Source organism: Ranitomeya variabilis, chromosome 3 (assembly GCF_051348905.1).
Source record: "Ranitomeya variabilis isolate aRanVar5 chromosome 3, aRanVar5.hap1, whole genome shotgun sequence".
NCBI lineage: Eukaryota > Metazoa > Chordata > Amphibia > Anura > Dendrobatidae > Ranitomeya > Ranitomeya variabilis.
This window is the reverse complement of record NC_135234.1, coordinates 693,315,457-693,328,061: the sequence shown is the minus strand read 5'-3', so window position 1 is coordinate 693,328,061 and position 12,605 is coordinate 693,315,457. Positions and strand designations below refer to the sequence as shown.

Here is a 12,605-nt window from a genome sequence, read left to right as displayed (position 1 = left end):
TTGTTTTTGTCCCTGAAGTCTCGCTCTGCCGGAGACCCTGCACAGCAGGTCAGGATTGTAATTTCCTTGCTCCGGGGCGACCCTCAAGACTGGGCTTTTGCATTGGCACCAGGGGATCCTGCGTTGCTCAATGTGGATGCGTTTTTTCTGGCCTTGGGGTTGCTTTATGAGGAACCTCATTTAGAGCTTCAGGCGGAAAAGGCCTTGATGTCCTTGTCTCAGGGGCAAGATGAAGCTGAAATATACTGCCAAAAATTCCGCAAATGGTCTGTGCTTACTCAGTGGAATGAGTGCGCCCTGGCGGCGATTTTCAGAGAAGGTCTCTCTGATGCCATTAAGGATGTTATGGTGGGGTTCCCTGTGCCTGCGAGTCTGAATGAGTCCATGACGATGGCTATTCAGATCGATAGGCGTCTGCGGGAGCGCAAACCTGTGCACCATTTGGCGGTGTCTACTGAGAAAACGCCAGAAAATATGCAATGTGATAGAATTCTGTCCAGAAGCGAGCGGCAGAATTTTAGACGAAAAAATGGGTTGTGCTTCTATTGTGGTGATTCAACTCATGTTATATCAGCATGCTTTAAGCGTACTAAGAAGCCTGACAAGTCTGTTTCAATTAGCACTTTACAGTCTAAGTTTATTCTATCTGTGACCCTGATTTGTTCTTTGTCATCTATTACCGCGGACGCCTATGTCGACTCTGGCGCTGCTTTGAGTCTTATGGATTGGTCCTTTGCCAAACGCTGTGGGTATGATTTGGAGCCATTGGAGGCTCCGATACCTCTGAAAGGGATTGACTCCACCCCATTGGCTAGTAATAAACCACAATACTGGACACAAGTGACTATGCGTGTTAATCCGGATCACCAGGAGGTTATTCGCTTTCTGGTGCTGTATAATCTACATGATGTTTTGGTGCTGGGATTGCCATGGCTGCAATCTCATAACCCAGTCCTCGACTGGAGAGCTATGTCTGTGTTAAGCTGGGGATGTAAAGGAACTCATGGGGACGTACCTTTGGTTTCCATTTCATCATCTATTCCCTCTGAGATTCCTGAATTCTTGTCTGACTTTCGTGACGTTTTTGAAGAACCCAAGGTTGGTTCACTACCTCCGCACCGGGAGTGCGATTGTGCCATAGACTTGATCCCGGGTAGTAAATACCCTAAGGGTCGTTTATTTAATCTGTCTGTGCCTGAACACGCGGCTATGCGAGAATATATAAAGGAGTCCTTGGAAAAGGGACATATTCGTCCTTCGTCATCTCCCTTAGGAGCCGGTTTTTTCTTTGTGTCTAAGAAAGACGGCTCTTTGAGGCCGTGTATTGATTATCGACTTTTGAATAAAATCACGGTTAAATATCAATATCCGTTACCACTGCTTACTGATTTGTTTGCTCGTATAAAGGGGGCCAAGTGGTTCTCTAAGATTGATCTCCGTGGGGCGTATAATTTGGTGCGAATCAAGCAGGGGGATGAGTGGAAAACCGCATTTAATACGCCCGAGGGCCATTTTGAGTATTTGGTGATGCCTTTTGGTCTTTCAAATGCCCCTTCAGTCTTCCAGTCCTTTATGCATGACATTTTCCGCGATTATTTGGACAAATTTATGATTGTGTATCTGGATGATATTCTGATTTTTTCGGATGACTGGGACTCTCATGTCCAGCAGGTCAGGAGGGTTTTTCAGGTTTTGCGGTCTAATTCCTTGTGTGTGAAGGGTTCTAAGTGTGTTTTTGGGGTTCAAAAGATTTCCTTCTTGGGATACATTTTTTCCCCCTCTTCCATCGAGATGGATCCTGTCAAGGTTCAGGCTATTGGTGATTGGACGCAACCCTCTTCTCTTAAGAGTCTTCAGAAATTTTTGGGCTTTGCTAACTTTTATCGTCGATTTATTGCTGGTTTTTCTGATGTTGTAAAACCATTGACTGATTTGACTAAGAAGGGTGCTGATGTTACTGATTGGTCCCCTGATGCTGTGGAGGCCTTTCGGGAGCTCAAGCGCCGCTTTTCTTCCGCCCCAGTGTTGCCTCAGCCTGATGTTGCTCTTCCTTTTCAGGTTGAGGTCGACGCTTCTGAAATCGGAGCTGGGGCGGTGTTGTCGCAGAGAAGTTCCGACTGCTCCGTGATGAGACCTTGTGCTTTTTTTTCCCGTAAATTTTCGCCCGCCGAGCGGAATTATGATATTGGGAATCGGGAGCTTTTGGCCATGAAGTGGGCTTTTGAGGAGTGGCGTCACTGGCTTGAGGGGGCCAGACATCAGGTGGTGGTATTGACTGACCACAAAAATTTAATTTACCTTGAGTCTGCCAGGCGCCTGAATCCTAGACAGGCGCGCTGGTCGTTGTTTTTCTCTCGGTTTAATTTTGTGGTGTCTTACCTACCGGGTTCTAAGAATGTTAAGGCGGATGCCCTTTCTAGGAGTTTTGAGCCTGACTCCCCTGGTAATTCTGAGCCCACAGGTATCCTTAAAGATGGAGTGATATTGTCTGCCGTTTCTCCAGACCTGCGGCGGGCCTTGCAGGAGTTTCAGGCGGATAGACCTGATCGTTGCCCACCTGGTAGACTGTTTGTTCCTGATGATTGGACCAGTAGAGTCATCTCTGAGGTTCATTCTTCTGCGTTGGCAGGTCATCCTGGAATCTTTGGTACCAGGGATTTGGTGGCAAGGTCCTTCTGGTGGCCTTCCCTGTCACGAGATGTGCGAGGCTTTGTGCAGTCTTGTGACGTTTGTGCTCGGGCCAAGCCTTGTTGTTCTCGGGCTAGTGGATTGTTGTTACCCTTGCCTATCCCGAAGAGGCCTTGGACGCACATCTCGATGGATTTTATTTCGGATCTGCCTGTTTCTCATAAGATGTCTGTCATCTGGGTGGTGTGTGACCGTTTCTCTAAGATGGTCCATCTGGTTCCCTTGCCTAAGTTGCCTTCTTCTTCCGAGTTGGTTCCTCTGTTTTTTCAAAATGTTGTTCGTTTGCATGGTATTCCGGAGAATATCGTTTCTGACAGAGGGACCCAATTCGTGTCTAGATTTTGGCGGGCATTCTGTGCTAGGATGGGCATAGATTTGTCTTTTTCGTCTGCTTTCCATCCTCAGACTAATGGCCAGACCGAGCGGACTAATCAGACCTTGGAGACATATTTGAGGTGTTTTGTGTCTGCGGATCAGGATGATTGGGTTGCTTTTTTGCCTTTGGCGGAGTTCGCCCTCAATAATCGGGCCAGCTCTGCCACCTTGGTGTCCCCGTTTTTCTGTAATTCGGGGTTTCATCCTCGATTTTCCTCCGGTCAAGTGGAATCTTCGGATTGTCCTGGAGTGGATGCTGTGGTGGAGAGGTTGCATCAGATTTGGGGGCAGGTGGTGGACAATTTGAAGTTGTCCCAGGAGAAGACTCAGCTTTTTGCCAACCGCCGTCGTCGTGTTGGTCCTCGGCTTTGTGTTGGGGACTTGGTGTGGTTGTCTTCTCGTTTTGTCCCTATGAGGGTTTCTTCTCCTAAGTTTAAGCCTCGGTTCATCGGCCCGTACAAGATATTGGAGATTCTTAACCCTGTGTCCTTCCGTTTGGACCTCCCTGCATCCTTTTCGATTCATAATGTTTTTCATCGGTCATTGTTGCGCAGGTATGAGGTACCGGCTGTGCCTTCCGTTGAGCCTCCTGCTCCGGTGTTGGTTGAGGGTGAGTTGGAGTACGTTGTGGAAAAGATCTTGGACTCTCGTGTTTCCAGACGGAAACTCCAGTATCTGGTCAAATGGAAGGGATACGGTCAGGAGGATAATTCTTGGGTCACTGCCTCTGATGTTCATGCCTCCGATCTTGTCCGTGCCTTTCATAGGGCTCATCCTGATCGCCCTGGTGGTTCTGGTGAGGGTTCGGTGCCCCCTCCTTGAGGGGGGGGTACTGTTGTGAAATTGGATTCTGGGCTCCCCCGGTGGCCACTTGTGGAATTGTACTTGTGTGCATCATCCCCTCTGTTCACCTGCTCCTATCAGGATGTGGGAGTCGCTATATAACCTTGCTCCTCTGTCAGTTTCATGCCGGTCAACAATGTAATCAGAAGCCTTTCTGTGCATGTTCCTGCTACTAGACAACTCCCAGCTAAGTTGGACTTTTGTCCTTGTGTGTTTTTGCATTTTGTTCCTGTTCACAGCTGCTGTTTCGTTACTGTGTCTGGAAAGCTCTTGTGAGCGGAAATTGCCACTCTGGTGTTATGAGTTAATGCTAGAGTCTTAAAGTAATTTCTGGATGGTGTTTTGATAGGGTTTTCTGCTGACCATGAAAGTGCCCTTTCTGTCTTCTTGCTATCTAGTAAGCGGACCTCGATTTTTGCTAAACCTATTTTCATACTACGTTTGTCATTTCATCTAAAATCACCGCCAATATATGTGGGGGCCTCTGTCTGCCTTTTGGGAAAATTTCTCTAGAGGTGAGCCAGGACTGTCTTTTCCTCTGCTAGGATTAGGTAGTTCTCCGGCTGGCGCTGGGCATCTAGGGATAAAAAACGTAGGCATGCTACCCGGCCACTTCTAGTTGTGCGGCAGGTTTAGTTCATGGTCAGTATAGTTTCCATCTTCCAAGAGCTAGTTCTCATATATGCTGGGCTATGTTCTCTCGCCATTGAGAATCATGACAGGGCCTCATATAATGCTCTCTCTCTCTCTTTCTTTCTCTATACTGCTCAAAAAAATAAAGGGAACCATAAAATACCACATTATAGATTTTTCTGAATTAAATATTCCAGTTGCAAATTTGTATTCATTGCATAGTGGAATGTGTTCAGAACAATAAAACGTAACAATTATCAATGTAAATCAAAATGAATATCCCATGGAGGTCTGGATTTGGAATGATACTCAAAATCAAAGTGGAAAATCAAATTACAGGCTGATCCAACTTCAGTGAAAATGCCTCATGACAAGGAAAAGATGCCCAGTAGTGTGTGTGGCCTCCACGTGCCTGTATGACCTCCCTACAACGCCTCCTGATTAGGCGGCTGATGGTCTCGTGAGGGATCTCCTCCCAGACCTGGACTAAAGCATCTGCCAACTCCTGGACAGTCTGTGGTGCAACGTGATGTTGGTGGATGGTGCGAGTCATGATGTCCCAGATGTGTTCAATCGGATTCAGGTCTGGGGAACGGGCGGGCCAGTCCATAGCTTCAATGCCTTCATCTTGCAGGAACTGCTGACACACTCCAGCCACATGAGGTCTGGCATTGTCCTGCATTAGGAGGAACCAAGGGCCAACCGCACCAGCATATGGTCTCACAAGTGGTCTGAGGATCTCATATCGGTACCTAATGGCAGTCAGGCTACCTCTGGTGAGCACATGGAGGGCTGTGCGGCCCTACAAAGAAATGTCACCCCACACCATTACTGACCCACTGCCAAACCGGTCATGCTGAAGGATGATGCAGGCAGCAGATCGCTCTCCACGGCATCTCCAGAATCTGTCACGTCTGTCACATTTGCTCAGTGTGAACCTGCTTTCATCTTTGAAGACCACAGGGCGCCAGTGGCGAATTTGCCAATCCTGGTGCTCTGTGGCAAATGCCAAGCGTCCTGCATGGTGTTGGGCTGTGAGCACAACCCCATCTGTGGACGTCGGGCCCTCAGACCATCCTCATGGAGTCGGTTTCTAGCCGTTTGTGCAGACACATGCACATTTGTGTCCTGCTGGAGGTCATTTTGCAGGGCTGTGGCAGTGCTGCTCCTGTTCCTCCTTGTACAAAGGCTGAGGTAGTGGTCCTGCTGCTGGGTTGTTGCCCTCCTACGGCCCCCTCCACGTCTCCTGGTGTACTGTCCTTTATCCTGGTAGCGCCTCCAGCCTCTGGACACTACGTGACAGACACAGCAAACCTTGCCACAGCACACATTGATGTGCCATCCTGGATGAACTGAACTACCTGAGCCACTTGTGTGGGTTGTAGAGTCCGTCTCATGCTACCACGAGTGTGAAAGCACAACCAACATTCAAAAGTGACCAAAACATCAGCCAGAAAGCATTGGTACTGAGATGTGGTCTGTGGTCCCCACCTGCAGAACCACTCCTTTAGAGGGTGTCTTGATAACTGCCAATAATTTCCATGTGTTGTCTATTCCATTTGCACAACAGCAAGTGAAATTGATTGTCAAGCAGTGTTGCTTCCTAAGTGGACAGTTGATTTCACAGAAGTTCGATTTACGTGGAGTTATATTCTGATGTTTAAGTGTTCCCTTTATTTTTTTGAGCAGTGTGTAATCAAATAGTCATCTCTCTTCGTTCCCAGCAGCTCCGGACTCCTCAGCGTCTTCTGACTCTCGGCATTGCTCAGCAGAGGTCACGCTGTAGTGATGTCTTTGCGCCCTCTGCCCTGATAAGTCACAGAGTGTCAGAGACGCTGAAGAGAACGGTGCAGTGTGGAGCGGGGAGTGTTTTACGGTGGAGAGGGGGGGGTGCCGACACCAAGCTCCCCCGACTCACAGACTCCATTGCATGCCGATGTCCTGGTGAGTGGGCCCCCGTTCATCCAGGGCCCCGCCACTTGCCCAGGTGCGCCTGTTGCTGTCCCTGCTGTGTGCTCACAATTAGTTTTTCCTGCCGTGCATTTTTGCTTTTTTAAAAACGCAACATCATATAGTTCCAGCAAAGTGGATGGGATTTATAGAAATCTCGTGCCCACTAGGCTTTTTATTACTCAGCACAATCTGACCTGCAATATGTGTTTGTAATTCTCATCATGATAATTTCTCTTTCGTGTACGCTGAGATTTCTGTGCAGATTATTCCCATAGACTTGCATTATATGCAAAAATAATTGCAGGTGAAAACCCACATGCATATGTACTGTAAAACGGAAAAAACACATAGAATCCTCACATGGAGTTTTGTCAAAGCTAAACATCAGGGAGTGTCAGAAGCAAATCAGCTTTATTAGGGTGAGTGTCCACGGTCAGTAAACGCTGCGTGTTTGACGCTGCGCAGAGCTGCAGCGTCAAACACGCAGCGTCCAGATGTTCCAGCATAGTGGAGGGGATTTGATGAAATCCCGTGTCCACTATGCGCGGAAACCCGCATCTGTCTTCCCTGCGACTCCGGACATGCTGCGCGTCTTTTCAGATCGCAGCATGTCCGTACACCTTGCGGGGACGCAGCGTCCCCACAAGGCATATCACAGGGCCCTATGGGAGAGAGCGATGATCCCGAATGTGAACAGTTAACACATCCGGCATGATCGCGTCCCAGAATGGGGCGGGGCTTAGCGACGAGCGGCTTCGCCGCTCCGGCGATACCGCCGGCCATCCTGAGCGTGGACACGCACCCTAATAATTATGACATACAAAAAAGAGATAAAAGACAGCGTGTGTGAACATAGCCTTAAATGGGTGGTCTGAAACTAACATTTATTCTAACCCTAAGTCTCTATTTAATGTCATAATCTTAATTTTTTTCTAATACACTTTAATTAAAAAGTCCCTAACGTTTACAACAAATTTCTGGCATAAGCACAGTGCCAGCATAAAGTAGTGCATGACATTTTAAAGCACCACGCCAGTGTTTTTTTTACAGCTCTGGAGTGGTGCTTTTAATGTATGTCCCCTGTACCCGGTCTTATACTCACCCTCTGGTGTCTTCACCATTTTTTTGGCGCCAGTCTGGTCCCACGGCGCCATCTTGTGAGCCCAGGTTCTGACTGGCCGAAAGTCAGAAGTTATATGACAAGGTCTCGACGGCGAAACAGATGAAAGCGTCGCAAGGTGAGTATCATACAAGGGCAGGAGACTTGCAGTTAAAGCACCACTCTAGCGGTGCAATAAAAAAAACACGCTGGAGTGGTGTTATACAATCTTATCGACATGCTGCGAAATGTATCCGCAGCAGAAATTGACAGGATCTGCTAGTTTTAATAGCAAATTATGCTGCAGATATAGGTATGAATTTCACTTTTTTGCAGGTGTGAGGCAGTGACCGGTGTCACATGCGAGGGTTGCTATCTGTCACCCCCCCCCCCCCCCCCGGAGGCGCACAGAAGCGTATTGAGGCCGTGGGAGCGCATTGCAGTCACAGGCATAGCTGTGATTGCAATGCAAAATAAAAGTAAGTTTTGGTCTTGGGCAAGCTATTTGTCCAAAGCAAATTTCAGAAAAACCTGTTCTGGCCTTTTATTTTTGAAACGGACTACAGGATGGTAGTGGGGCAGTCCTTTTCCTTCCTTGCCGGGTTTCCATGTGGCCTACAGCCACAGGTTCCTTCAAAAACCCCTGAGGCCGGTTTCACACGTCAGTGATTCCGGTATGTGAGGTGTCAGTTTTCTCACGTACCGGAGACACTGACACATGTAGACACATTAAAATCAATGTGTCTCTGCACATGTCAGCGTGTTTTCGCGGACCGTGTGTCCGCGTGCAAAACACGGAGACATGTCAGTGTTCGTGGGAGTGCACGGATCATACGGACCCATTAAAGTCAATGGGTCCGTGTAAAACACGTACCGCACACGGATGCTGTCCGTGTGCAGTCCATGTGCCATGCAGGAGACAGCGCTACAGTAAGTGCTGTCCCCCCAGCATGGTGCTGAAGCCCCCATTCATTTCCTCTCTCCAGCAGCGTTCGCTCCCTATGGGAGGTGGAGCCGCATATTCATCACTGTAATAAGCGGCACCACGTGAACGCTCATACAGGAGAAGCTGCGGCCCGGAGAGGACGCTTCGAGGGAGCTGGGTGAGTATTTTCTTTCCAGCGGTGGGGCGCACAGGGGGTGGGAGGGGGGTGGTGACAAAGATCTTTATTTCAACCGCAAAAAAAAACAAAAAACAATGATTTTTAATTTCTTCTCTCCAGCGAACGCTTCTGGAGAGAAGAAATGAATGGCGGCTTCAGCACCCAAAGCAGGGGACAGCGCTTAACTCTAGCGCTGTCTCCTGCAAGGTCCGTGTGGTACCCAGGCGGCACACGGCCCACACTGATGTGCCACGTGAGCTCACGGACACGGATAACTCCGGTATGGATTTTTCCGGTACCGGAATTATCTGGACGTGTGGGACAGGCCTGAAGCAGAGGGTTGGGTGTGTCAGTTGGGTTTTGCTCCACCTGTGTGAGGTAACACATGCAAGCGGAGCCAAAAGGCCTGGCACCCACAGCGTACATGGCGGTGCAGTCGCCCACGGCACCAATGTCTCGGATGTGAACTGTCTTGTTTCCCGGCTGTGATCCGGAGGATTTCGTGTGCTGTGTATTTTCTGTGAGTTGGACATTAAAACACATTTGTCCTTGAACTTTGCTGGGTCACTGCCTCATCACTGCACAGTGTGGATACCGCTGCACTACACAGGACAAAGGATGAAATGTGCAACTACCCAGCTCCTTCTTCACAATGATATCCACAGCAGTAAATTCCACAGCGGACATTGCTGTGACATCGCTGCTGCAGGTGGCTATTCACTACGCTTGTTTTTTACATATTTATACATATACAGTTCTGGCAAAAATTAAGAGACCACCACATCAAAACCCTGTCATGGGCAGCCCAATCTCCAGACCTGAACCCCATTGAAAACCTCTAGAATGTAATCAAGAGGATGATGGATAGTCACAAGCCATCAAACAAAGAAGAACTGCTTAAATATTTGCGCCAGCAGTATGAAAGACTGGTGGAAAGCATGCCAAGACGCATGAAAGCTGTGATTAATAATCATGGTTATTCCACAAAATATTGATTTCTGAACTTTTCCTGAGTTAAAACATTAGTATTGTTGTTTCGAAATGATTATGAACTTGTTTTCTTTGCATTATTTGAGATCTGAAAGAACTGGTATTTTTTTTTTATTTTGACCCTTTTTCTTTGTCAGAAAAAAAATCCAAAATGTATTGCTTGGAAATTCGGAGACATGTTGTCAGAAGTTTATAGAATAAATTAACAATTTACATTTTACTCAAAAATATGCCTGTAAAGAAAAAAATCAGACAAACTGAACATTTTGCAGTGGTCTCTAAATTTTTGCCAGAGCTGTATGAAATATACATACATAAGAGAAATTATTCGGTTCTGATGCAATAGTCCTTGGTGATTATCGTCTTGCTGCGAGGGCTTTATAGCCGTGTACACACCACATACCATTCTGACAGCTGCTTTGTTCAGTGACCTTGAGGCCTGTTCTAATAGCACAGTCCGCATACATACACTGGTTTATTAAAGCCTTATGAACCTGACATTGCTACAAGGACTGATCATTTTATGGATCGTTATTCAAGTTTTCCAGCTTTGATTTATTTTATTTTCACATACACAGTGAGTACGGAAAGTATTTAAACCTCTTTAAATTTTTCACTCTTTGTTTCATTGCAGCCATTTAGGAAATTCAAAAAGGTTCATTTTTTTCACATTAATGTACACCCTGCACCCCATCTTGTCTGAAAAAAACAGAAATGTAAAATTTTTTGCTAATTTAATAAAAAAGTAAAACTGAAATATCACATGGTCATAAGTAATTAGACCCTTTGCTCAGACACTCATATTTAAGTCACATGCTGTCCATTTCCTTGTGATCCTCCTTGAGATGGTTCTACTCCTTCATTGGAGTCCAGTTGTGTTTAATGAAACTGATAGGACTTGATTTGGAAAGGCGCACACCTGTCTATATAACACCTCACAGCTCACAGTGCATGTCAGACAAAATGAGAATCATGAGGTCAAAGGAACTGGCCAAGGCGCTCAGAGACAGAATTGTGGTGAGGCACAGATCTGGCCAAGGTTACAAAAGAATTTCTGCAGTACTCAAGGTTCCTAAGAGGACTTTGGCCTCCATAATCCTTACATGGAAGAAGTTTGGGACCACCAGAAGTCTTCCTAGACCTGGCCATCCAGCCAAACTGAGCAATCGTGGGAGAAGAGCGTTGGTGAGAGAGGTAAAGAAGAACCCCAAGATCACTGTGGCTGAGCTCTAGACATCCAGTAGGGACATGGGAGAAAGTTCCACAAAGTCAACTATCACTGCAGCCCTCCACAAGTCAGGCATTTATGGCAGAGTGGCCCGACGGAAGCCTCTCCTCAGTGCAAGACATATGAAAGCCCACATAGAGTTTGCTAAAAAACACATGAAGGACTCCCAGACTGAGAAATAAGATTCTCTGGTCTGATGAGATGAAGATAGACCTTTTTGGTGATAATTCTAAGCCATATGTGTGGAGAAAACCCGGCACTGCTCATCACCTGCCCAATACAATCCCAACAGTGAAACATGGTGGTGGCAGCATCATGCTATGGGGGTGTTTTTCAGCTGCAGGGACAGGACGACTGGTTGTCATTGAAACATGAATGCGACCAAGTACAGAGATATCCTGGATGAAAACCTCTTCCAGAGGGCTCTGGACCTCAGACTTGGCCAAAAGTTCACCTTCCAACAAGACAATGACCCTAAGCACACAGCTAAAATAACAAAGGGGTGGCTTCAGAACAACTCTGTGACCATTCTTGACTGACCCAGCCAGAGCCCTGACCTAAACCCAATTGAACATCTCTGGAGAGACCTGAAAATGGCTGTGCACCAATGTTCAACATCCAACCTGATGGAACAGGAGATGATCTGCAAGGAAGAATGGCAGAGGATCTCCAAATCCAGGTGTAAAAAACTTGTTGCATCATTCCCAAGAAAACTCATGGCTGTACTAGCTCAAAAGGTGCTTCTATTCAATTCTGAGAAAAAGGTCTGAATACTTATGACCATGTGATATTTCTGCTTTTCTTTTTTAATAAATTTGCAAAAATGTCTATATTTCTGGGTTTTTTTTCAGTCAAGATGGGGAGCAGAGTGTACATTAATGAGAAAAAAGTGAACTTTTCTGAATTTACCAAATGGCTGCAATGAAACAAAGAGTGAAAAATTTAAAGGGGTCTGAATACTTTCCGTACCCACTGTAATTCCAGCTATTTTCTTTTCTCACATACAGTAGGTTAGCGAGGGAAAGGAATCGGTCAGATTGTGTTAATACTATGAGAATAAGACAGTAAAAGCTTTTGGTCACTTTGCTTCTTCCAGTGGGCACTGTGATGTCCCCTGTACTTACAGTGAGAAACCATCCAGGATCTTGCCCTTTCCTTCAAAAAGAGGTTGGTGACCTGGGGGTCTTGCCTTCGGTGCAACCTGGGGAGCCACACAGGAGACCAGTAGGTAATGGGGCCACAACAGGTGGAATTGTGCACTGTGACTGCAAAGGGCCCATATACTGTTCTATACAGAGACCCTCTTCTGTCCGTGTTCACTCTTGCTGGGGGTAGATAAACCCGAAAATTATTTTCTGGAATGAGAATTGGGGTGCAAGTTATGGCCAGATCGTTCCCTCTTTTTATTTTTCAATTCAAGCCACTACTCCAGCATTTTCTTAATTAAAGGACTGGAGTGGTGCCACTAATATAATTTCCATGCTTCTAGTATTATACTTACCAACCGCCGTCTTCAGCTCTTCCAGGCACTGCTCCGGTCTGTGTCCAACAGTTTGTCACCTGCCGCATCGCTCCAGTGTTTGCTGGACGAGTCAGAAGTCACAAGTCGATGTAAGTCTATGAAGACAGAATGACACTATCATAGACCTACATTGAGAGCTTGTGGCGTTATCTCTCAGTTCTGGTCACAAGA

At 46.7% G+C, this 12,605-nt stretch overlaps 1 protein-coding gene across 5 annotated transcripts in view; it reads left to right on the top strand.

Moving 5' to 3' along the window:
- LOC143817066 (mitochondrial ornithine transporter 1-like) overlaps window positions 1-12,605 on the top strand; it is a 150,255-nt gene that overhangs the window by 109,760 nt on the left and 27,890 nt on the right. The window contains exon 2 of one of the 5 annotated variants that reach the window (XM_077298159.1): window positions 7,628-7,730. The exons of the other annotated variants lie outside the window; for them this stretch is intronic. Within the exon in view, the coding sequence (XP_077154274.1) occupies window positions 7,715-7,730 (16 nt within the window). The 5' untranslated portion in view covers window positions 7,628-7,714. The remainder of the gene's footprint in view (window positions 1-7,627; window positions 7,731-12,605) is intronic. 5 annotated transcript variants of the gene reach the window in all.